Here is a 25,864-nt window from a genome sequence, read left to right as displayed (position 1 = left end):
CTTTTATTATCCCCATTTCACAGCTGAGATAATCGCGGCACAAGTAAATAGCTTGCCCAGAGCTCATAACTAGTAAGTGGGAAGCAAGATTTAAAACCAAGGCATGACTCTAACCTTTGCCTCCCCACTTGCTGTGCTATAGAGCTTTAGTATGACCAATTTATGTGTCAGGGAAACAAAATGAGACTCTTAACCAAGAGCTTTGGCAATGATCGCACATTGAATTTGCAGAATGCGTGGTCACCTTCTGACTTCAGGCTTGACATTTTATACTACAAAACAGCTGCCAAAGTGATCGTTTAAAAACATAAATCAGATCATTTCATCCCCTATTTAAAGGCCTTCAGTGGATCCCTACTGCCTTAATTATGACATAAAAACTCCTGACGTTTGTCTGTAAGGCCTCCTGTAATCTGTTCCTTGCCCCCAATCCCATCTCCACCCCACCCCACTCCCCAGCTCTTAGGCTCATTGTGACCCAGGATCCTCAGCCTCCCTGACCACCTTTCCTCCCAGAAGCCTCCCCACTCTCAAGCACTGGGTAGAAGTGAGCCCACTTATTCATTTCTCTGGTTTTTGTTTTCTTTTGTTTTTCTCCATAAGTCTCCTAAGGGCAGGGACCTTGCCTGTCTTGTTCACCACAGTATCCCCACCTAGTAGTCCCAGGATGCTGACTGCCTGGTACATAGAGAACCCAATAAATATTTATTGAATAAATGAATGAAGCATGGGCTGCTCAGATTGCTGCCTTTGCTAGATCACATGTCAGGCCTCAGAAACCACACAAAAGAGCCCTGTTGTTTAAGTTCTGTGTTAGAAGTGCAGGTCCAGCCTTCCAGAAGCATTCCAAGATCCTCAGGCTTCAGCTTTCTGCCTCCTTCAGGAAAGTGTCCTTTGCAAAGAGCCCTCAAGTCTCTGCTGGATTCATGAATGAGAGAGCAAGTGAGTTAGAAGCTGATGGTATAGCATTACTCTACTCTCTGACTAGAGCTTTGCCTCCCCAGAACCCCTGCGACTTCTGATGCCTCTTCTCTCTTCATTTAGGCAGTTTCCGAAATCCAGACTTTTTTCTCTCCTGCTTGCCTACTGCCACCAACCTACCTGGCTGCTCTTCCCAACCTTTCTCTCTTCTGTGACTCTAAAAGCTAGCTCAAGGCATTTTTGTTTTGCTTTAAGAGTTCTTTTTTTTTTACATCTAATTAATGTTGGAAAACTAAAAGGATACACATCAAACAGAAATACTTGGGGAGATTAAAAATGTTGCAAAATTTTACAAAACCCTTTGCCTGGGATTCGTTCTATCATTCCTAATTCTGAGAGAATAAATGGTAACCACGATGAAGTTTTCCTCTCTAATTTACTCGTTTGAGGGCAGGGACTACCAACCCCGGTTTTGAAACACCATCCTTCTGAGCCCCACTATGTGAGCTCTTTCCTGAATGGTGGACCCTGTTGCTATCTTAAAGATCTAGTCTTAAAGATCTAGGACTTCCCTGATGGTGCAGTGGTTAAGAATCCGCCTGCCAATGCAGGGGACACGGGTTCAAGCCCTGGTTTAGGAAGATCCCACATCCCACATGCCACAGAGCAACTGAGCCCGTGCACCACGACTACTGAGCCTGTGCTGTAGAGCCCTAGGGCCACAACTACTGAAGCCCGCGCACCTAGAGCCCGTGCTCCACAAGAGAAGCCACCACTCTCCACAACTAGAGAAAAGACCATGCGCAGCAACAAAGACCCAATGCAGCCAAAAATAAATAAATTTATTTAAAACAAAAAAGATAGAGCATCATGATCCTCTGGGCAACCTGAGTGTAGGGAATAGCTCCGTGCCAGTGCCTGACGACCTTGCACATAGCTACAGAGGCCACAGAGACGAGGCTTGTGCTGCAGCTGACCTGAGTCTTGGCAGAACACCTTGTGATCCCCCTGGAACATGAGAGGCTCATGAGGAGCTGCTATAGGCCACTTGCCACTCAGCTCCCTGTCCTCCCAGGAGGCTGTCAGGGAAGTTTCTCCAGGCTTCCCAGGTTGTGATGAGGCTTTCTGCCTCACCAGCCTAGAGTACAGCTGCAGATTATACACAGGTTTAGATACGCAGTATGGCATTAGCCCCTCAGCAACAAGGGGTCCCACATCTCAGGTTGCAGTCACCCAACTGTTGTTTTGGTGTCATCCTTTTGGTGTGTGAGACAAAAGCTCATGGGGAGCTGAAACCTTTGGCTACTCTTGCTTTGTCTCTGTAAGTAATAATCTAAATCTAAAAACGGCTTGTTGTTTCTTTACCAGCCAAATCTTTTAACCTTGCCTTGAAAGCATCTCATCCATTAATTAATGGTAAAAATTAAAAGCAAACAAACAAACAAAAGCAGACAGATGCTACCTGGCTGAGTTCCAGAGACCTAGAAATGATTAAAATGAAGTCATGATTCCCTCTTTTAACATTACCGTCTCGTTCAGGAGATAGACATAGAAAACAAGGAGATAGACATAGAAAACAAGAATTTACAAGACAATGTAGAAGTGCTACAGTAAAAGCGCTTAAGAATACCAGCAGGAAAAAAAAAAAAGAATACCAGCAGGGGCACCTAAATGAATTAGTATGCTGAAGGGGAACGGAGGCACCCCGAGAGCGAGGAAGTGGAGTAAGAAAAGTTTTCATGCTGAACAAAAACACAGACCTTCAGATTTGGTGTTACCATATTTCATCCCAAAATTATCTTTTCTAGGATTTTCTCTAACAATTATTTTGGAGCTCTCATACCTTCTCCTCAGCTCAAAAGTATCTCCCTCTGGGCACTTAAAGTACACTGGTTAAATATTCCATTTTAGCTAATAAATGCACTGCACCAGGAATCTTTTCATTGCAAGTGACTAAAAAGGTAACTGTGGCAGGCACTGTTAGCTTCCTACATAAAGCACTCCCCCTTACTTCTAATACGCCCCTCATTTTTTTGATTTTGGGGGCCCAACACTGTGCCCAGCCCATAGACAATAAGTTGTGATTGAGCTAAGCCATCCATGACTTCTCTGTTTCTCTTTGCCATGTATTCACTTTGCCTTCCTAATGGCTAGGAATGGCCAAATGATTCTGTTCTGGTCAATGAGATGTAAGGGGCAGTAGTTTGTGTATTTCAAGAAATTTATCTAATTCATGTAAGTTGTCAGATGTATTAGCATAAAGTTGTTCATAATATTTCCTTAATATCCTGTCTACAGGATCAGTAGTGATGTCCCCTTTTTCATTCCTGAAATTGATACTCTTGTTTCTTTTTCAGTTTTGCTTGAAGTTTATCAATTTTATTAATCTTTCAAAGTAACAACTTTTGGGTTCATTTGCTCTATTACTTTTGTTTTCTATTTCATAGAGTTCTGCTCCTTTTAAAAGAAATTAATATACGGTAAAATTAGTTCTGTTTTAGCAGATAGCTCCAGGAGTTTTAAAACATGTACAGATTGTAAAACTACCACCAAAATCATGATACAGGATAGTTCTATCATTCCACAAAACTCCCTCAAGATGTACTCACAACTTTCCTACTCCCTAACCCATGGCAACCACTGATTTATAATCCATCAATGACTTTTACACGATGTAATACAAATGGAATCATAAAGTATTTAACCTTTTACATAACTTTCATCAAACATACTACCTTTGAGATTCATCTATGTTGTTGCATGTCTCAATAGTGCATTTCATTTTATTGCTGAGTAGTATTTTACTGTAGATGTCAGTTTGTTTATCCATTCATCCATCGAAGGACTTTTGGGTTGATTCCAGATTTGGGCGATTTTGAATAGAGCTACTATAAATACTAATGGACATGCTTTTGTGTGACCATAGTTTTTATCTCTCTAGAGTAAATATCTAGAAGTGGAATTGCTGGGTCATATAGTATTATGGACTGAATATTTGTGCCCGCCTCCCAAACTCACACGTTGAAGCCTTAACCCACAGTGTGATGGTATTTGAAGATGGGCCCTTTGGGAGGTAATTAGGTTAGATATGGTCATGAGAGTGGGGCCTCCACAATGGGATTAGTTCCCTTATAAAAAGAGATGTAGAGAGTTTGCTTCCTCTGTCTCTCCACCATGTGAAGACAAGGCAAGAAGATGGCCACCTGCAAGACAGGAAGAGAGCCCTCACCTGGGAACCAAATCAGCTGGCACCTTGACCTTGGATTTCCCAACCTCCAGAACTGTAAGAACTAAATTCCTGTTATTTAAGCCACCCGGTTTATAGTATTTTGTTATAGAAGCTGGAGCTAATATATATGATTTTTGCTTTTTTTAGTTTGAATACATTGAATTTTAAAAAGTGAAAAAAAGAAAGAAATATTGAGCCAAAATCAATATTTGGTACATAAAGTATGAATCTGGAAAAGCACTATTAAAAATTATATCTATCTCTATATTCTTTTAATAGTGTGTTTCACAGAGAAAAATGTTTAATTTTGATGAACTCCAATTTATCCATTTTAAAATTTTATGGCTAGTCCTTTTGGTGCCATAGCTAAGAATTCCTAACACCAGGACCTGAAGATTCTCTCATGTTTTCTTCTAAAAGTTTTATATTTTTACATTTAATATTAGATGTATGATTTATATTACATTAATTTTTATATAAGGTATGAATTATAGGTTGAGAGTTTGTGTATATGTCTGTTTCCATATAGATGTCCAGTTGTTCTATTTGATAAAAAGGTTTTGTTTTTATTGCATTGCATTTCCATCTTTTTTTTTAAAATTTATTTTTGGCTGCATTGGGTTTTCGTTGCTGTGCGTGGGCTTTCTCTAGTGCGGCGAGGAGGGGCTACTCTTCATTGCAGTGCTCAGGCTTCTCATTGTGGTGGCTTCTCTTGTTGTGGAGCACGGGCTCCAGGCATGCAGGCTTCAGTAGTTGTGGCACACGGGCTCAGTAGTTTTGGCTCGAGGGCTCTAGAAGGCAGGCTCAGTAGCTGTGGCGCACAGGCTCAGTTGCTCCATGGCATATGGAATCTTCCCGGACCAGGGCTTGAACCCGTGTCCCCTGCATTGGCAGGTGGATTCTTAACCACTGCACCACCAAGGAAGCCCTCCATCTTTATAAAAAAAAAAAATCAGTTAGCCATATTTGTGTGGATCTTTTTCTGAACTCTCTAATATGTTACATTGATCTCTGTGTCTATCTCAATACCACATCTTTGATTACTATAACTTTATAATAATTGTTTAAAATCTGGTAGTGTGAGTCCTCCAACTTTGTTTTTCTTTTCAAAATTATTTTAGGTATATATATATATATATTTAGCATTCCATAAAACTTTTAGAATTAGCTTGCCTATATCTACACAAAATATCCTACTGAATTCTGTCAGAATTGCTTTAAATCTATTGATCAATTTTATGGACAACTGGCATGTTAATCATATTGAGTCTATCAATCCATGGATACACATTATATCTCTCCATTTAAATTTTCTTTGATTTTATTCATCAGCATTTTGTATATTTCAGTGTGTAGATCCTGCCCATGTTTTATTCAATTTATTTGTGAGCATTAACTGATTTTTGGAGCTATTTAAAATGATATTTTAAAATATCCAGTTATTCACAGCTGTATTTATAAATATCATTGATTTTTGTGTATTGACTTGTATCCTAGAACCTTGATAAATTCCTGTATTAGTCAAGGTTCTCCAGAGAAACAGAACCAACAGGATATATATCCATATATCTGTATCTATCTATCTAAGATATGTTCTAGAAGTTGCCTTACAGTTATGAAGGCTAAGAAGTTCCACAATCTTCTATCTGTAAACTGGGGAATCCGGAAAGTTGGAGATGTAATTCATTCTGGCTGATGTCTGAGAGGCAGGAAAAAATGGATGTCTCAGTTCAAGCAGAGAGAGCAAATATGCCCATCCTTTGCCTTTTCAGGTCCTCAAGAGATTGGATGATGCCCACCCATACTGGTGAAGGTGAACTTCTTTTTTATTTTATTGAAGTGTAGTTGACTTACAATGTTGTGTTAATTTCTGTTGTACAGCAAAGTGATTCAATTACATAGGTACATTCTTTTTCATGTTCTTTTCCATTATGGTTTATCACAGGATTTTGAATATTTCCCTGTGATGTACAGGAGGACCTTGTTGTTTATCCATTCCATATATAATAGTTTGCCTCTGCTGATCCCAAACTCCCAATACAAGGGTGAACTTCTTTACTTAATCTACTGATTCAAATGCTAATCTCTTCTGGAAATACCTTCACAGGAACACCCAGAAATAAGGTTTTACCAGGTATCTGGGCATCCCTTAGCTCAATCAAGCTGACACATAAAATTAACCATCATAACTCCATCATTAGCATTTTGAAGAGTTTTTATAGAGTCAGTGAAATTTCCTATGGAGATAATCATGTTATCTGTGAATAGGGAAAATTTATTTAATTTCCAATCTGTATTATTTTGATTTCTTTTCCTTTGCCTTATTGTACTGTCTAGGACTTCCAATTCAATACTGAGTAGGAGAGGAGAGAGTAGATATCTCTTAGGGGAAAAAGTATTCAGTCTTTCACAATTAAGTATGATCTTAATTCTAGAGGTTTTTGTTTGTTTGGTTTCGTTTTTTTGCTTTATGTAAAGACTATTTTTGGAGCAGTTTTAGGTTTACAACAAAATTGAGAAAAAGATATCCCCTGCCCCTACACATGCATAGCCTCTCTCATTACCAACATCACTCACCAGAATGGTATATATATATATATATATATATATATATATATATATATATATATATATATTTAAACCAAGGATGAACCTACATTGACACATCATAATCTCCCAAAGTCCATAGTCTACCTTAGGGTTCACGCTTGGTGTTGTACATTCTATGGGTTTGGACAAATGTATAATGTCATATAACCATCATTATAATATCATAAAGAGTATTTTCATTGCCCTGAAATCCTCTGTGCTCTGGCTATTCATCTCTCTACTCTCCTCCACCCCTGGCAACTTTTTACTGTCTCCATAGTTTTGCCTTTTCCAGAATGTCATACAGTTGGAACCATACTGTATATAGTCTTTTCAGGTTGGCTTCTTTCACTTAGTAATATGTATTTAACGTTTCTCCATGCCTTTTCTTGTCTTGACAGCTCATCTCTTTTTTAGCCCCAAATAGTATTCCATTGTCTGGATATACTGCAATTATCTTTTCGAATTAATATTTTCTTTTTTTTGGATACATACCCACAACTGGAATTGCTGGGTCATATGGTAGTTCTATTTTTAGTTTTTTGAGAAATCTCCATACTGTTTTCCACAGTGGCTGCACCAATTTGCACTCCCATCAATAGTGTACAAGGTTCCCCTTTTATCCACCTCCTGGCCAGCATTTGTTATTTGTGTTCTATTTGATGATAGCCATTCTGACAGGTGTGAGGTGATATCTCATTGTGGTTTTAATTTGCATTTCCCTGATGATTAACGATATTGAGCATTTTTTTCATGTGCCTGTTGGCCAACTGAATGTCCTCTTCGGGAAAATGTCTGTTCAGGTCTTCTGCCCATTTTTAAAATGGGTTGTTTGTTTTTTTGATGTTGAGTTCTATGAGTTGTTTATGTATTTTGGATATTTACCCCTTATCGGTCATATCATTTGCAAGAGAGTATGTTTAGTTCTGTAAGAAACTACCGAACTGTCTTCCAATGTATCTGTACAATTTTGCATTCCCACCACCAATGAGTGAGAGTTCCTGTTGCTCCATATCCTCATCAGCATTTGGTGTTGTTGGTGTTCCAGGTTTTGGCCATTCTAATAGGTTTGTAGTGAATTCTAGCTTTTTAATAGATGTCCTTTATGAGTTTGAGGAAGTTCCTATTTTTTCTTATCAGTGGGTGGTGAATTTTGTCAAACACTCTTTCTGCATTAATTGATATGGCCATGTGGTGTTTTCTCTTTGCAACTACTAATCTGGTGTGTTTCTTTGATTTTGAATACTGAGTCAACCTTATAGTCCTGGGATAAACCCCACTTGGTCCAGGTGTTTTATTCTTTTTACACATTGCTGGATTCAGTTTGATAATATTTTGTTGAGGAATTTTGTGCCTGTGTTCCTTAAGGATTTTGGATTGTGGTTTTCTTTTTTTATACTGTCTGGTTTTTTTTCCTGTTTTTCAATCTTTTATTCTCTGTGTTGTTTAAATTGGATGATTTTTACTGATCTATAGCTATTTCCTCTGTCATCTACATTGTTCCATTAAGCTCATCAAGTGAATATTTTATTTTGGTTGTATTTTTCAGCACTAAAATTTCCATTTGGGTCTTCTTTATACCTTCTGTTTCTTTGCTGATGTTTCCTGTCTTTCCATTCATTCACCCTTACTTCCTAAGCAGGGTTATAATATCTGATTAAGGTCTTTTTCTGATAACTCTAAAATCTATGTCATCTAGGCCTTGATATAATTTGATTTTCTTTCTCTTTGCAAATTGAGATAGTCTGGTTCTTCCTGTGCTTAACAATTTTGCATTGTATACTGCATATTTTGAATATTATGTTATCAGATTCTGGGTATCATTTAAACCCTAAGTTGAAGGTTGACTTGTTTGTTTGTTTTAGCAAGGAGCTGCCCTTGTTAGGGTCAGGTTACAAGGTCTGATCTGCATTGTTTGGGCTTTCCAAAGTCAGTTCAGTTTCCAAACATTTCTAGTCCTATGTGTATGCCACTCAGTGGCCAGTCTGGATTCTGGGCGGTAGTCTGCCCCGTAGCTCAGTTCGCAATGCCTGTGCTCTGATGTTTAGGGTCAGATCCATGCATGCATAGTTTAGAGGTGAGCAGAGGAGTTCATACACTACTTGTGGGAATTACTCTTTATCTCTCTAGTCTCTGCAACAAATGCAACACTTTCTCACTCCTTGAGGCCTCCCTTACTAGTCTTCCAGCTAGAAAGCTGGGGTTTTATTTTCCTTGCTCTGATATTTACTCCTCTCAACTACATCTGCATCCTGGTCAAAGGAGTGATAGGACACCAAGAGAATAAAAGTAATGGGGATTGGCACCATGCTCTTGGGACCAAAGCTCCTCTGATCAGAGTGAAGGGTTCCCCTCTCTCTTAGTTGAAGGTGACTTCCCTGTTACCCCTGCCATTGCTGTGCTGCTGCTGCTGCCACTGCCACTGCCATAGGGAGAGAAGTTGAAGGAAAAAAAAAGATGCGGGATTTCCCCTATTTTCTGGACCCTTAGAAGCCCCTTTCCCATCCCTTGGGCCAGACACAGAACACCTCTCTTGGAGTTCTTCTCTGTGTGCACTTCAGGGTTTCAGGCTCCCTTTGAGTCCAGGCCAGGTGATACCAAAAGGGAAAAAGGGTAAATTCAGTGGAACTTGAAATTCTAGTCCTCTTCCCCAGTCTGCTTGCTATTATTTACATTGAGGAGTCCTCAGCATGAAAGTTCCATGCTTTCTGTCCAGGATTCTGTGGGAATCTCTCTTTAGAGAGAGACAGGTTGGAGTGTACTTACTCCATCTTGCCTAGAACCAGAGCCTCTGTTTTTATTCTGATCATTTTCCCCCTTTGGCTTACTTTAGTTTTAAATTGCTCTTTTGTTTTTTCCCTGACTTCTTCTACTTTTTTTTTTCTTTAATTAATTTTTGGCTGCGTTGGGTCTTTGTTGCTGTGCACGGGCTTTCTCTAGTTGCGGTGAGCGGGGGCCCCTCTTCATTGTGGTGCGCGGTCTTCTCATTGCAGTTTCCTCTCTTGTTGCAGAGCACGGGCTCCAGGTGTCAGGGCCTCAGTAGTTGTGGCTCACGGGCTATAGAGCACAGGCTCAGCAGTTGTGGCGCACGGGCCTATTTGCCTCTTGGCATGTGGGATCTTCCTGGACCAGGGATCAAACCTCTGTCCCCTGCATTGGCAGGCAGACTCCTAACCACTGCGCCATCAGGGAAGTCCCATTTCCTGGCTTCTTAAGGTAGATAATCAGATCACTGATTTTAAGTCTTTTGTCTCTTCTAATATAAGTATTTAAAGGAATGGTACCTCAGGAAAAAAAAAAAAAACTTGTTACCTCAGGGCTTCAGTCCTGTTTGTCTGTAGTACTCTTGGCTCCTTCCTCCACATGGGTCTGCTTCATCTTCCAGCTGTTGCAGCACTGCCTGCTGTCATAACCAGTCACAACAACATCTGGAGATAGAAAAGCATCATCTCTTCTTCATGTCTCTCTTTTTTTTTTTGACCGCGCTGCGCAGCATGTGGGATTTTGGTTCTCCAACCAGGGATTAAACCCTCGCCCCCTGCAGTGGAAGTGCAGAGCCTTAACCACTGGACTGCCAGGGAAGTCCCTATGTCTCTTTTTTAGAAGAAAGCAAACTTTTCCAGAAGCCATGCAGCGGGCTTCCCCTAATGTCTCATTGGTCCAAATTGAGTGATATGCCTGTTCCTAAATCAAAATTACTTGCAAGTGGAATCGGATTATCATAATTGGCTTAGAGTAATCATTTGGGGTTGAATGAATATTTTAAAAAATCAAACTGTAAAACACCTAGGTGACAAGACTGCTAATAGGCAATGAATCAAAAGTAAAATTTAATGGACTAACTCAGTTCTGATGCAGCCTCACTGACATGTCCAGCTGGAGATATTCTACCTAGAATCCTGACAACTCCTTCTTCAAAAGACTGGAGCCAGCAAAGCTGCATAGGAAAAGACTGCAGATGTCTACCTGGCTGATCATTAGCTCTGACAGTAGAGTTCCTTAGTTTAGCTGCCACTCAATGTCTTTGTAGTCTTTGAATAAAAATAATCCTTCATTTGAAGACAAACCAGTTAATCTGAGCTAAGTTCAAACACAAGTATGATTAAAAGAGCCAGCTAGTAAGATACATCCATTAGCTTAAAATTTCAGGAATCAATAAAGTAATTAACTTAGCATATGGCTTTATATAAGGAAATACATTGAATCCAAGATGGAAATTATAACTAATTTTAATATTATTTACTAGCCATCCAGGATTCGTAGCCCATATAGTCCATTCAAATCTTCTTTTAGGGCTGCTGGGATAGTCTCATCATTGCCTGTCCTAAGTGTTAGTGGCAAAGAGAAAATTATTTGTTAGTCCCTTCACCAAACACTCGTCTGGATTTTATCTTCCAGATCTTCTGCTTTTCAGCATTCCATAGAGTTTCTTATTATTATTATTCCTTTTTTTTTTTACTAGAATATAAATGTTATTAGGACAGGATTATAGAAAAGTGATTTCCTTTTTGTTTCCTCCAATGCTCTTGTGGTAAAATATACATAAAGTTTACCATTTTAACCATTTTTAAGTGTACAATTCAGTGGCATTAAGTACATTTATAATGTTGTACAGCCATCACAATTATCCATTTCCAGAACTTTTTTATCACCCTAAACAGAATCTCTGTACCCATTAAACAACTCCTCATTCCTCTCTCCCCCCAGCCCTGGTAACCACTATTCTACTTTGTCTCTATGAATCTGCCTATTCTAGATACCTCATGTAAGTAGAATCATACAATATTCATCCTTTTTTGTCTGGCTTATTTCACTTAGCATGTTTTCAAGGTTCATTCATGTTGTAGCATGTACAAGTTTCCTCTGCTATCCCATAGCAGGGAGTTTCTATGAAACCTTTCGGAAGCCGAAATGGTGTAAAGCAAAGAATCGATTACTTTACATCTTGCTGACGGATACGTGAAATAAATCAAGATAAAGCACATATGCTCACAGACACAGTTCAAAGCTATGGCAGCTTGATGCTGAGATGCTTGGTGTAGTTCCAGGGAAGGAGCTTGGCTGTGCCAGTCTTGCCGTTTGGGGAGCATACTGCCTCTATTACAGACCGTTAAATAGGTACTAATGTAGGTCTTTCATAAAAGTGAAGTGATGGAAAGCAAACTTTCAAAAAGCAGAGGATACCTGTACCTGTTTTCACTAACTGAAATAAATCTGAGGAGGATTTTCACTTTTAAGGAAAAAGGCAAAAAGCAATGATAGCATTCAGCCTTTGTTTTGGTGGCAAGCTGTTACAGAGGCAGCAAGCAGCCCAAGCAGCTAGAGTGGCACTGCCAAGCTCCTTCCTGGAGAACGACTCTCAGCATCTCAGCATGAAACCGCCATAGCTTAGAGCTGTGTCTACGGTAACTGCTTCTTTGCTTTACACCATTTCGGCTTATGAAAAGTTTCATAGGAACACTCTACTTTCAGATAGTGGGAAAAACCTGTACTAATGTAGGTCTTTCGTAAAAGCGAAGTGGTGTAAAGTGAACTTTTGAAAAGCGGGGGATACCCGTATCAGAATTTCATTGCTTTTTAACGTTAAATGATATTCCAATTGTATGTGTATACCATATTTTTGCTTACCCATTTATTTATTGATGAACAGATGGGTTGTTTCCACTTTTTGGCTGTTGTAAATAATGCTGCTATGAACATGAGTGTACAAGTATTGGTTTGAGTCCATGCTTTCAATTCTTTGGGGTATATACCAGGAGTGGAATTGCCATACCATGTGGTAATTCTATGTTTAGCTTTTTGAGGAACCACCAAACTGTTTTCCACAGTGGCTGTACCATTTTACATTCCCATCAGCAGTGCACAAGGGTTCCAGTTTCTCCACATCCTTGCCAACACTTGTTATTTTTTGTATTTTTAATCAGCCAGCATGATGGGTGTGAGGTGGTATATCACTGAGGTGTTGATTTGCATTTCCCAAATGATTAGTGATACTGAACATCTTTTCCTGTACTTACTGGCCATTTATATATTTTCTTTGGAGAAATGTCTATTCATGTCTTTTGCCCATTTTTGAAATGGGTTGAGTTTTGTTGTTTTTCCTGTTGAATTATAGGTGTTCTTTACATATTCTGGATATCATCACATTTAAGATTTGCAAATATTTTCATTTCACAAATATTTGAGTGCCTGTTATGGGCATGTACTGTGCCTGATGCTTGAGAAACATGTGAATGAAGCAGCTCATGCTCTGGAGAAACATAGCATAGTGAGGTCAATACAGGAGTAGATATAGTATCAATTTAGTGGATAAAAAGCTACCACATTGAAAAGAAAAGTGGAGCTTATTTTTTATAACTGATGTTTTTGCTTCTTGAATTCCCACCCCATTGAGTGGGGAGTGGTAGTGATGAAAGAGTTGAATTAAATTATTCAGTCCATTTTAAGTTCAACTCCCTATCACGGCTATTTCTCCCTCTGCCCTTCTCTGCCATCTAGATGTCTGGGAAGAGAGTTTCTATTCCCTGTGGTGAGGTGGTGCTGTGGATTGGGTCTCAGATGGCCTTGCCATCCTCCTGAGCCTCTCTGGTTTCTATTCTGGGCAGCTAGTCTGAGGTGCTTGCTCACCAAACCTGCAGCAGTTAAGTGATCTGTTCTGGTGAGGCAGGAGGCCAGTATCCCTTCCTTCATGATTTGCCTCCACCTTGGCTCTAGCCACCCCTCTAAGGTGTAGCTGAGACTCACAGTTCTGGCCACAAGTTCCACAAAGTTACTTTGTCCAATGATCCCAATTCTCCAGGTGGTTCAACCAGCTCCTTTCCAAGGTCCCCATCAGGTAGGGGGAACGGCTACATATTTTCGAAATCACATGGTAGCTGGTAGACTCTTCACTAACTCTGTATTGCCATTTTTACAATAGTCCAGTGTTGGAGCACAGGAAGTCTGTTGAGCAATTGTTTCCCAATGCACCCCAATGCACTCAATGACAAGTAAGCCCAGCTTTCTCCCCTTTCAAGTTCTCTCCCAACCCCCTCCAGCATTTCTGCAGAGGTGAAACGTCACCTGTGTCTGACCTTCTCTTTGTCTCACCATTCCCAGGATCAGGAGGGCTTTTTTTTTCTTTTACTATTCCGTGACTTCTTTCTTCTCAAAGTATCATTCCTCCTCTTCCTTGGGCCATATTTGCAGTTTGATATTTTATCTTTTAAAAATTATTGGAGCGGTTTTCCCTGGTGGCGCAGTGGTTGAGAGTCTGCCTGCCGATGCAGGGGACACGGGTTCGTGCCCTGGTCCAGGAAGATCCCACATGCTGCAGAGCGGCTAGGCCCGTGAGCCTATGGCCACTGAGCCTGCACGTCCGGAGCCTGTGCTCCGCAACGGGAGAGGCCACAACAGTGAGAGGCCCGTGTACCACAAAAAAAAAAAAAAAAAAAAAATTATCGGAGTATAGTTGATTCACAATGCTGTGTTAGTTTCAGCTGTACAGCAAAGTGAATCAGTTATACATATACATATATCTACTCTTTTTTAGATTCTTTTCCCGTATAGGTCATTACAGAGTCCTGAGTAGAGTTCCCTGTGCTATACAGTAAGTCCTTATTAGTTATCTATTTTATATATAGTAGTGTGTATATGTCAGTCCCAATCTCCCAATTTATCCCTCCCCTGACACTTCCCCCCTGGTAACCATAAGTTCTACATCTGTGACTCTACTTCTGTAAATAAATTCAACTGTACCATTTTTTTTTTTTTTAGATTCCACATATAAGCAGCATATGATATTTGCCTTTCTCTGTCTGACTTACTTCACTATGACAATCTCCAGGTCCATCCATGTTGCTGCAAATGACATTATTTTGTTCTTTTTTATGGCCGACTGTAGTTTGATATTTTAAAAATACCGTATTTCATGTGATAAATGTAATGCCAGGGTGAGAACAGATTACTATGGAATCAACAGAAAGGTGTGGAGGTGGTCCCAACCTATTCTTAGGATGTTACAGTAGGCTTCCTGGAAGAAGTGGCATTTAAGCTAAAACCTGAAGAATACACAGGAGTTAAGATAAAGTGCAGAAGCTGGATAAGAGTTTAAAAGGAACACATACAAAGGCCCAGAGGCAGGAGGACTTCTAATTCAGAATGTCCTTGGCATAGAGTATTAAGGAGGCAGTAACAAAAGAGAAAGCTGAAATGGTAAACTGTGGTCACATCATGAAAAGCCTCAAAAACCTTGTTTAGGAGTTCTGATTTTATATTAAAAGCAATGGGGGGAAATCCCTGGCGGTCCAGTGGTTAGGACTCCATGCTTTCACTGCTGAGGGCCCAGGTTCAATCCCGGTGGGGGAACTAAGATACTGCAAGACTTGCGGCTTGGCCAAAGGGGGGAAAAAAAGCAATGGGTGGCTTGTGTTTTAAGCAAGGAGGGTACATGATCAAATTTATGTTTTAGAAAGATCACTGTGTTTGAAAGAGATGGATGCATATGAAGGAGGCAAAACTAAGGGCCATTTTGCTCCCCCCGACTCAGGGATTAGCCACCATCTTGAATTTTTAAGAATATGCTAGAAAAGTCACATCAGCATATTTGAATGTTGAAGAGATGGATCCTGAAGGAAAGCAAAAGGATGAATAAAAAAGAGAATAACTGATGGCAGCCAACATCCTCCAGAGGTGGGAAGGAATGCTGAGGGACCAGAGAAGAGAGACCCCTCTTTCATTCTGAAAGGAAGGGGAGAGGAAATGATGGGTGAGATGTAGGTAAGTTGACAAACTTGGTGGAGTTCTCATCTTTTTTTTTTTTTTATTGATAATGAAGGAGGCAAAATCATAGCCATCTGCTCATGAAAAGGAAAGTGGCCAAGAAGGAGTATGGCAAACACTGTTGGCTGACTCAGTGTGGTTCCCAATCCCCATCTGCCCTGCTGCTTTCCCTCTAGGAGTTGAAAACACTGGCTTTACTAGACACACCTGCAACAAGGAAACATAAGCAGAATTTTGCTAGGGTTTCTTGGAAAGCTTTCCCTTTTCCTAGTAGAGGACATGGCCATGGCTGGAGTCCCTCTTCCTCTCTGACTTGACCCCAAATGCCATTCCCAGAGCTGAGACAGCTCTCTTGCATATCTGAGAAAATAAGTATGAAGGAAAGGCCCAAAGAAGTGCAGAGACAGCAGCCAGACAAGTCATTGTTCAGCTGCCGATTGACAGCCAGCAGCCACTCGCCTCCAGATTTCTGGTTGCAAAGTCTAATTTGTTTAAGCCACCAAAGGTGGATTTTGTATCCAGAAGCATTCCTGATACAGGAAGTTTCAAGGACAGTGACAAACATCTGACCTGGTCTCTGAAGAGAATGGGAGAAAAAGAGGGAACATAGGATTAGAGATAATAATAAAGGCTCAGATGAAGTGAAATTCATTTAAAAAACACCAATTTCATTTTGGAGTATTTACTATCTGTGGAAATTAATCAGTTTGATGGGGTGCTAATATGCTAATTTTATCAAGGTTATACCAAGTCATATTAATTCTCTAGTTAGATAAACTAGCACCTTCTACTTATTAGGAGACCTGTGTAAGTGCAAGATAACTTAGAGTACTCAGCGACACCCTTTAATGATTCGTTATTCTAAGATGATATGATTCACATCACTGTCTGGTGGAGAAGTTCAGATTATTCACACTGAAGACAATGTAATCTTGCAAAGTTTATGGCAGAAGCAAGTGAAGAAAGACGCTTCCCTCAGAATACTTGATTTAGATTCTGTCATTTTATTCACATAGCACCCAAAAAACTTTCCATGATTAAGCAGTAATTCACAATACATGTATCTTTTGAGGCATTTGCTGCTTTAATAGATGGCTTGTTCCTCTCTTTAATTACAAAAAGAATGAGACCCAAATAAAAAGACTCCTACATTTTTAATAAATGAAAATGTACAAAACTCAATACTCATTCATATTTACTAGAGCTACAAAGTATAATCACTATCAGAAAATTCTAAAATTAAAATTTGTATTCTCCTCTCCCCTTACTAATCTAATATTTATCAATATTCTAACTAAGCAGAGCATGTAATCCCACATTTGTCTCAGGAGTTACTCCAAGCACTAGATATGACTGGATTTTCTGATAATGAAATGTTTACCCTTCATGAGGTACAAAGTTCACCATGAGGCCTATCCTCCCTTCTTCTAAGGACTTTCATTTCTCATGGTTGCCTCCATATTGGGTAACGGTGGCACCATGGGAGACACGACAATCCATGTATTCTTGTAATACATACAGAGTTTTATTAAGAATCCCTGGAAAGGGGGACATTATGTTATATATTGTCAGAATACTTAAAAAAAATACCAGTCATTTACTTTTTAAACAAGAGAATCTGATTGAATTAAATGTGGGTTAAACTCAATGGACTCTTTAAATTGAACTTTAGTGATTTTCTCATTTGTACAAGAGTATCAAAATCCAAGGTCTTAACATCATGATAAATTGTCTAGAAACTCATTTACTAAGAATGCATAAGACCCTGAAAAGGTTGTCCTGGGATGCCTGAAACATGTTCACAGCTGATTTATGCCAGAACAGAGGCCATGAAGAACTCTGAAGGATAGTCACCAGCTGTTAAGGGTTCCCATTTCCAGGTAAGTACAGTTCTCCATTATGTGCTGCACTTACCAGGTAACATCAGTCTCATTTGGACAATCTTTTCTTCATCTTCCTTATTACTTTATGTTAAGGTGATCATCAACTTTATATAAGCACCCACAGATAACTGTTCATTATTAGAACACTCATCATGTTTAGGCCACTTCCTAAAGACACGTAGAGCAAATCTTAATGCTTTCACTGAGATATTTCCAATATAAATTGTAAAGGAGATAATTTTTTTTTTCCTACACAGGAAATTACTTAGTATCATCAACAGTACGTATAGATGATATTATACATCAACTAAACCTCAATTTTAAAAATTGAAACAAAACAGTATGTACGTTCTCAGGTTTTTGTAAGAGACGAGTAAAGTCCCTTTACTCACCTGCTTCCTAACAACGACCCTGGACATTTCAGCTTAGGTCTTGAGGTACATATTCTTTTGGGTCTCCTCAATCTTATTCTCATATTTTGAATCTGGTAACAGAAAATAAAACAGGAAATTTATTATATTTTATTATTATTATTTTTGGCCACGCCACGTGACTTGGAGGATATTAGTTCCCTGATGAGGGACTGAATCCAGGCCTGCAGCAGTGAAAGTGTGGAGTCCTAACCACTGGACTGCCAGAGAATTTCCAGGAAATTTTTTTAAAAAACTGATTTAATCTTTGGTCTAGTAACTCCAATGTGCAAATAATGAAATGGAGAATACCCACTTATATACTAACTCACACACTCCTTCTCAACAGGGAAAATGTACTTGTCTAAAAAGGAACATACTAGTTCATTATTTGTGTTAATAACGGAAACAGTAGAACATGTCTGAGAGTATCTTTTCAAGAGTTGCACTAGGGATGGAAATCCGATTTAAGCTTTAGAATCTCAATCGTCTGAACTGACACTGTACAGAAAAGCAAACAATGCTGACAGAAAATATTCTACATTCTCTCCTGTGGCTTTTACAACCTTTCAAAGGAAATTGGTGCCCACTGAAACTACCGATTTATGCTAAAGGAGTATTGGTGCCTTGTGTCTGCTCCCCTGTTGAAAAAGTTCTCAATAAATGGTTTGACTCCCTCACAGCACTGATGGGACTTTCTCTCTAGTATGTTTTTTCCTATGTCTGAAAAGATTCGAGCTCTGACTAAAGGCTTTCCCACAATCATGACATTTGAAGGGTTTCTCCCCAGTGTGGGTTCTTCGATGTTGAATCAGGATTGCACTTCGGCTGAAAGCCTTTGCACACACGTCACATGTATAAGGTTTCTCTCCACTGTGGATCCTCTGATGTAGATTAAGGGCTGAGCTCTGAGTAAAGACTTTCCCACATTCATTACACTTGTGTTGTTTTTTTCGAGTACGGTTTCCCTGTCTTCTTTCAAACTTTCTATCTTGTTCACAGGTTCCTCTAAATGTGAAACTCTGGGAAGCATTCATTTGAAGAGTGTTAGAAACTTTGTGATGCAGTTCTTTGCCTGAAGAAGTCTTTCGCCTTGAAGCTGATTTCACATTTATAGTTCCGGTGTCTCTATCTGAAATAATACATGGAAAAGCAAATGTAACCAGTTCTCTGTCCAGAAGGAAGGAAAACGAAATAGAATGATCCAAATGAAATATATATAGACTATTTTTTAGCTGGCATGTTTGAAATATAGCATCACAATGTGGAGGATGGAGAGGGTAAGGCAGAAAACACTGAGAAGATCAAAAGGTGAAAGAGATTTATATACTGATGAGGCGGGCAACTATAAAGATGAAAAGCTCTAAAAAAAAAAAGATGAAAAGCTCTGTGCAAAAGGTAGAATGGTGGGTAGGGGTAAAAAGATACATTAGAAACTGAGAAAAGTCTGGAAGAAAAGAAAGGGCCTAAGATGAGGAATTATTGGAGAAGCAGAGGAGCAACTGAAGGAGAGGAATTAAATGTGGTAGTGGGTAGCAATAAGCAAGATTTAGTACAAGAGTATCAATAAACAAAAGTTATAAAAATAAATGAATCAGTCTTTAGACTGTGACCTTGGGGGTCCCTCAAAAGGGCCTCAGGGACTGCCTGATGGCGGAAGAGGTGGGACGACACTGCTTGTTCCTGCTTTAGTCAGAGTAGCTGTGTTTTCATCTGTTTAATATATTGCAACTCCGCATAAAATTTCATTGAGAAGAGGGCCATGCTGCTTAAAAAAAGGTTTGAAAATCCGGATGGAGATGATGTCAAGGATTCAAAAATCTGAACGATATTATAAGAATCTCTGAGAAGGAAATGAGGACAAAATACTGAGAAAGTGCACTGGCAGGATATATAATGGTGGAAGTTCCCACAGGAACAGGAGGCAGGAGGGGAGATTGGAGACCTCTTACAGAAAGCAGCCTAGATGTGTGTGATGGGTGGGCTGAGAGGCCACCTTCCCACCCCCCAACCATGACCTGAACCCTGCCCCTCACCATTTTGTCTTAAGGTGTGATGCTCCTTCGATGCCCACTGCAGTTGCTTTTTTGTGGGCTTAAGCTGGCTACGTGGTGTCTCCTGAGTGATTTCACAAGTTGATAGCTTCTTTGCAAGCATGTCCTCATTTCGTCCAAGAGAGACCTAGAAACAGTTTGGTACTAACTGAGGCTGAAGAAGGGAATCAGGTTGGAACTTGAAGATAAAATAACAGAGAAGAAACTATCCTGGGACACAGGAAAAGGGAGGAAAAAGGCAGAGGCGCATTCTGTTTTCTGGCACAGCTGGGAGTCCACTCACCACACTCTACATTTAGTTGTGCTGAGTGGGAGTACAATTTGGGAGCTCTAACCCCAGTGATGTGCCAGAGCTCCTGACTCAGCCTTGTCCCTCATGCCCACAGCCCCTTCTCACCTGTTCAGCCGCCCTGTCATGCTCTTTCTCCAGCTCCTCCAGCATCACCACGGCTTCCTCTCCACTCTCTGGTCGGTTCTCTTCAAACCAGGCCTGCAGCTCCTCAGGCAACATGGCTAGGAACTGCTCCAGCACCAGCAGCTCCAGGATCTGCTCCTTGCTATGCACCTCTGGCCTCAGCCACTGACAGCACAGCTCGCGGAGCCGGCTCAGAGCCTCTCGGGGCCCAGATGACTCTTGGTAGTCAAACTGCCTGAACCGCTGGCGGTAGGTCTCTGAGCTGTAGTAGCTGCTCCAGTGGCGGCTGGAGACCATATTAGAGGCCTGCCCTCCCTCTTCCACCTTCATTACCAGAATGCAGTCAGGGTCCCCTGAAGTTTGTGGAAGGAGTTTTGATGTCTCTCTCAATTTTGCAGACATTTGGACTAGGAATAGCTCAGAACTGCTGGGCTTTAATCTTCAAGAAGGTGAAACTCTCCTTATGGACACTCCTAAATATGATTAAAGAGACAAGTGGAAACAAGACAGAGACAAATGCTTCTTAGAAGGATACAACTAAGATTAGAAACATAAAGACTGTACAGAAAGTGCTGCCCTTAATCTTAACATAAACCATGCTTTCAAAGAACACTTCCTTCTCTAAGAGAATCAAAGAGCTCAGAGGCATTAATTTATATACATGAGTAATTTGCAATTTATTCTGAAAATCATGCACGTGAGGCTGACTAAATATCACAATAAGAGTTCAGCCAGTGTTGCAGAGGAGCTCCTGGAGAACAGAAATAAGGGAAGGCTGAGGAAAGTTATGACTCTGGGTCAGCCTCGAAGAGCCAGTTAATTTTTTCTAGACTGCTGCAAGGAGCTCTAAGGAACAGTCTCACGAGAGAAGTACTTTTGCATAGATTTTTTTTTCGATGCTTACTAATTTTTAAAACAATATTACTTTGGCATTAAAGGGACCATTCAAAAGAAAAAAGCATATTCCTCCATCTTAATGTATTTCCATTTTTTCATGTCCATGTCTACTGCTCATCTGTGACATCCATATTATTTACTTAATTATCTCTTTACTGTAGAATATTTAGGCTGTTTCTAATTTTTACTATTATAAACAATGCTAGGAAGCACATTTTCAGAAAATATACTATTTTTCTCCTTTCAAATTATTTCCTTCAAAGATGTCCCAAGGACTTGACTTACTGGGGTCAAAGCAAAAGGGACAAATATCTTGCTATGTATTATCAAATAGATTATAGAAAACGCTGTATCAAATCACAGTGTCACCAGCAACATAGTGATGTATGGGGGCAACAATTTCTCCAAGTATCGCTAGCTTGTTAGCAGGAAGGGGGTGGGAAGACGTTTTCCTTAGTAGCATTTTAGTATATGTATCACTAGTAACTGACAGCTAATTTAAACTGTTATATGTGCCCCTATTTTTCCTCTCTACCATTTTTTTCCCCACTTCACCGAGAACTCTTCTAGGCACTGAAGATATGGCGGTGACCCGAACAAAGCCTGCGGCTGCATAAAGCTTATATTGTAGCCCGGGAAAGACAAGGTTACCAAATAAATGACACAACTTTATACAGTGCTCCACAACTGAAACGCAGAGAATTTACTATGTGCTAAGCACTCGTTTAGGGATCTTAATAAATATAAACTCATTTAAATCCCCACAAAAGCCCTGTAAGGTTCTTTTCATCCCCACGTTGAGGAACCCGCCAGGGCAAGCTCAGGTAACGAGACCAAAGGCAAAGGAGCAGGGCTGGGGTCTGAGTTCAGGCCATCCACACCTTCTACGGTGCTGCGCGGTCCAGAGCCGGTGGCCGGGGTCCCAGCGCAAAGAAAGGCAGCAGACTCATATGATCCTGAGCCGGAACCGAATCTGGGATCGAGACCGGAGCGACAGGTGGGGTTTGAGGCCACGTGTCTGGAGCCGTCTAAGGGAGTTACACAGAGGGCCCCTAAGCTAAAGCATCCTCTGGAAGTCGCAGGAGTGGCCACCGGGACGCACTTTGCGTCTCCCGCACCAAGAGCGGAGTCTGTGCCGGGTCCACAATTGCTCTCAGTTCCACGCAAGAGACCAAACCCCCAACACCGCGCGAGGGTCCGTATCGAACCCGGTCCCTGGAGGGGAGGTTTCGCCCAGAGTCCCAGATCCGGGGGTCTTTCCCAAGGGGACCGACTCTCCCTTGGAAATACCTCCTCTGCTGAGCCTGCTCCCGACGGTCCCGGGACACCTTCCTCCACCACACGGCGCCGCTCCCGGACGGGGACCCGACTCCGCGAGACCACACGAGGAGAATGGGCGCGGGGGGAGGGTGCGCGGGAGGTCAGGTAAGCGCGCGGAGGGTGATGGGAGGAGGTCGGATTCGGGGGCGGGGGTCAGGCGCCGCAGGGTACCCGGACAAGGAGAGGGGGTGCACGCACGCGTTGTAAGAGGCCAGGAGGTGCGGGGACAAGGTGGAGGCCGCGGGGAAGCGCCGGGGGCGTGAGGAAGAGGTAGCCGGGGTGGGGGCGGGGAGGGGTATGAAGAGGGGGTGCGCGGGCGCGTGCTAGTAGTGGTGGTGGGGCTCCCGTGAGGTGGCCCCAGGCCGGCGGCCATCCCTTCCCCATCCCCCCGTGTGCCGGTCGCTTCTCCCAGAGGCCTAGCAGAGCGAAGAGACCTCAACTCTCACCTCCGGCCTAGGAAGGACGACCCCGCGTTTTGGGGGAGAAGCCGGGGAAGCGCCCAACAGGACGCTTCCGGTCCTCGCGGCGGGTGGGGGGGGGCGGGGCTCGGGATGCCGGAGACGTTGCCATGGAGACGAGCCGAGGCCCGCGCCTCAGGCTTCCAGAGAGGTAGCTCTTGGACTGCGGGGAAGAGCGAAATACCGACGGATGGGAATCCAGCTGCTTGGGATCCCCGTTCAAAGAAACCAGCATTATTTTTCTCAGAGTACTTTTACTTACATTATTTCGTTTACTCTTTCGATAAGCCAGTACGGTTATCCCCATTTTACAGGGAATAAACCCAAAGTTTCTGTGACTTGGCCAAGGTCACGGAGGAGACTCCCGGGCTTTCCACCGCTACGCACAACTTTCTGTAATACCATCTGCGCTCCTGAGGCTGGCTACGCTCCAAGTATCGTCGTAAGAAATGTGTTTGACCCTCCCATCCTCACCCCATGTTTTCACGAGAACCTAATGGCCCTTGAAAAGGTGTGAACCCGCGCACGCACATATTTTGGCACTAATATATACATATATATGTCCTCAGATAATCTTGAGTAAATTTAAAAATAAATTTGAGGCTAACTGAGCTACAAGGCCACAGCCCCACATATTGGCTCCCTCCTCCACCCACTTTCCCTAGGGACTCTTGGAAATATAGAGGGAAGTAGGGAATCAGGGAGAGGACAGCAATGCTTGAAAATTAATAAACGACAATAAGAAGAAAAAAACCCTTTTGGTATGAGCAAACAAATAAAAAAGAAAGGTATATTAGTAATGAAGTCTGAAGTGATGAGAGAAAAGGCTGGTTTACTCAGTCTATGCCAGACCTAGGGGATTAGTGGAGAAACTTGCATCTTAATTAACCTACAATGTTATTAAATTTGAAGAATTTATTTTTTTGAAGAAATTCTTGCTTCTACAGCGGTATTTCATGGGATAAGATTTTTTGTTGAGTTAATTGCTAACACAAATAGCAAGACAACCCAAAATTGTACAAGGGAATGTATTTATGGTGATGGTGGGTAGGTTAAATGACTCAAGGCAATGAGGAATCTGAAACAGATCCTCAAGGGCAATCTTGGCAGTGGTGTGAAGTCATAGAAGGTGGTTTAAGGAAAAAATGGACAGCAGTCAAAAGCTGCAAGGAGAATAAGGAACTGTGAAAAGCCATGTGATTTGGCAGGAAGTCAGAAGTGAGTACATCAGCTAGGATTCTACCAAATAGCTGGACCCAAGAACCTAAAGTTTCTTTTAAAAAAGGGAGGCTTCTGGGCTTCCCTGGTGGCGCAGTGGTTAAGAATCCGCCTGCTAATGCAGGGGACATGGGTTTGAGCCCTGGTCCAGGAAGATCCCACGTGCCACGGAGCAACTAAGCCCGTGCGCCACACTACTGAGCCTGCGCTCTAGAGCCCGCGAGCCACAACTGCTGAGCCTGTGTGCCACAACTACTGAAGCCTGTGCTCCTAGAGCTCCACAACAAGAGAAACCACCACAGTGAGAAGCCTGCGCATCGCAATGAAGAGTAGCGCCTGATCGCCACAACTAGAGAAAGTGCGCGCGTGCAGCAACGAAGACCCAACGCAGCCAAAAAAAGAAAAGAAAAAATAAAGGGAGCAAATGTAAAAGATTGGTTGTAATAAATAGTTCACAGTAAGCTTGATAAAGGGCAGGCTTTTGTTTGTTTGTTTTTATTTTTTTAATGTTTGGGTGGAAAGCAATTAACAGGAACAAGCTCCTAGTAGAGCAAGCATCTAGCTGTATACCAGATGCATGGTAAACAGTGGGAATTCAGATCTGAGATACAGATTCTTTTTTTTTTTTTTTTTAATTTGGCTGCGTCTTAGTTGTTAGTCTTAGTTGCAGGCATGCGGGATCTTCGTTGCGCCATGCAGGCTTCTCTCTAGTTGTGGCTCGCAGGCTCCAGAGTATGTGGGCTCAGTAGTTGTGGTGCTCTGGGTTAGTTGCCCCGTGGCATGTGGGATCTTAGTTCCCTGACCAGAGATCGAACCCATGTCCCCTGCATTGCAAGGTGGATTCTTAACCACTGGACCACCAGGGAAGTCCTGAGATACATATTCTTGCTCTTTAGGAACTGATAGACTACTTAAGGAGAAGAGTATATAAACTGACTATTCCAAACAAAGTGGCAGATGTTCTGATGGAGCTACCTACAGGACACTACAAAAGCACAAAGAAAGGGAGGTGTTGGGGAGAGCTGAGTGTTGATACATTTCAGACTGAGGGACCAGAGCAGAAAGTTTACATTTGTTGGATTGAAGGATGTCAAAACATGAGTGGCTGAGGATGAGGGTGAAGAAGTAAGCAGGGGTCTAGTTTTGAAAGATTTGGCAGGCCAAGTAAAAGGCTGTGAACTAAAATTTTAAGCAGGGTCTTGAGCGACTGGCTCAAGCATATCTGCAATTCAGATAAAATTCTGATGGCAACGTGAAAGATGGGTTTGAGTGGAGACAAAACTAAAGGTAGGGTGACCAGCTCTGAAGCTATTTCAAGGTTCCAGGCTGCAACTGATGGAGGTCTGAACTAGTGGAGGCAGATTCAGGGAATATTTGGGAGGCTGGTGTTTGTTGGATGGTAGGCTGACCATTGGATGGATAGTGCATCATTAAAGAAGTTTAAAAAAAAAAACCAGTATGAGTAGGTTTGACAGTGGCTTATGTGGACTTTTGAGGGGAGTTTTCGGTAGCCTGAATCTGAGTCTGAATGAGATGAAAGCAATACCATACAATCACACAACACAAAATTGGACACTTTGTGAGATTATGTGAAAGTAAATATCAAATGTACTCTATATCTGAATGCTTCTCCTGTATATTAACCTCCTTGTAAATTTTTTCTTTTTTTTTTTTTCCCTGCGTGGCACAGCTTGCGGGATCTTAGTTCCC

General features: G+C 41.5%; 1 protein-coding gene and 1 long non-coding RNA gene across 6 annotated transcripts; one reads left to right on the top strand and one right to left on the bottom strand.

The window, feature by feature from the left end:
* The first annotated feature begins 805 nt into the window (after window positions 1–805).
* Window positions 806–18,992, top strand: LOC137203358 (uncharacterized). Of its 2 annotated transcripts, XR_010933059.1 has the most exons (4): window positions 806–942; window positions 4,104–4,204; window positions 5,923–5,963; window positions 18,795–18,992. It is a non-coding gene; the product is annotated as an uncharacterized lncRNA (long non-coding RNA). The 2 variants fall into 2 exon arrangements; XR_010933058.1 differs by lacking the exon at window positions 5,923–5,963.
* LOC137203355 (zinc finger protein 396-like) lies at window positions 15,603–23,036 on the bottom strand. Of its 4 annotated transcripts, none has more exons than XR_010933056.1 (5): window positions 22,925–23,036; window positions 20,244–20,734; window positions 19,829–19,973; window positions 17,775–18,924; window positions 15,603–16,076 (listed from the first exon to the last, which is right to left on the bottom strand). XR_010933056.1 is itself a non-coding variant. In XM_067699335.1 (5 exons), exons 2-5 carry the CDS (start codon window positions 20,661–20,663, stop codon window positions 17,808–17,810), a joined length of 969 nt encoding a protein of 322 aa, XP_067555436.1. In that variant the 5' UTR covers window positions 20,664–20,734; window positions 22,925–23,036; the 3' UTR covers window positions 16,483–17,807. The 4 variants fall into 4 exon arrangements, 3 of the variants coding, with proteins under 3 accessions (XP_067555436.1, XP_067555434.1, XP_067555435.1); XM_067699335.1 differs by lacking the exon at window positions 15,603–16,076 and having other exon boundaries at window positions 16,483–17,869; window positions 18,583–18,924; XM_067699333.1 differs by lacking the exon at window positions 15,603–16,076 and having other exon boundaries at window positions 16,483–18,924.
* Between the last annotated feature and the right edge of the window lie 2,828 nt (window positions 23,037–25,864).

The sequence above is a fragment of the Pseudorca crassidens genome, chromosome 12 (assembly GCF_039906515.1).
Source record: "Pseudorca crassidens isolate mPseCra1 chromosome 12, mPseCra1.hap1, whole genome shotgun sequence".
NCBI lineage: Eukaryota > Metazoa > Chordata > Mammalia > Artiodactyla > Delphinidae > Pseudorca > Pseudorca crassidens.
This window is presented reverse-complemented; position numbering and strand designations above follow the sequence as displayed.

Bases quoted from the DNA above. Each gene is read 5' to 3' on its own strand.
- LOC137203355 (XM_067699333.1), bottom strand. From the start codon at position 20,663: ATGTCTGCAAAATTGAGAGAGACATCAAAACTCCTTCCACAAACTTCA. The intron at 19,974-20,243 runs GTGAGAAGGGGC...AACTGTTTCTAG, and splicing joins ATGACAGGGCGGCTGAACAG to GTCTCTCTTGGACGAAATGA. The intron at 18,925-19,828 runs GTGAGGGGCAGG...GTATTATTTCAG, and splicing joins TCACACCTTAAGACAAAATG to ATAGAGACACCGGAACTATA.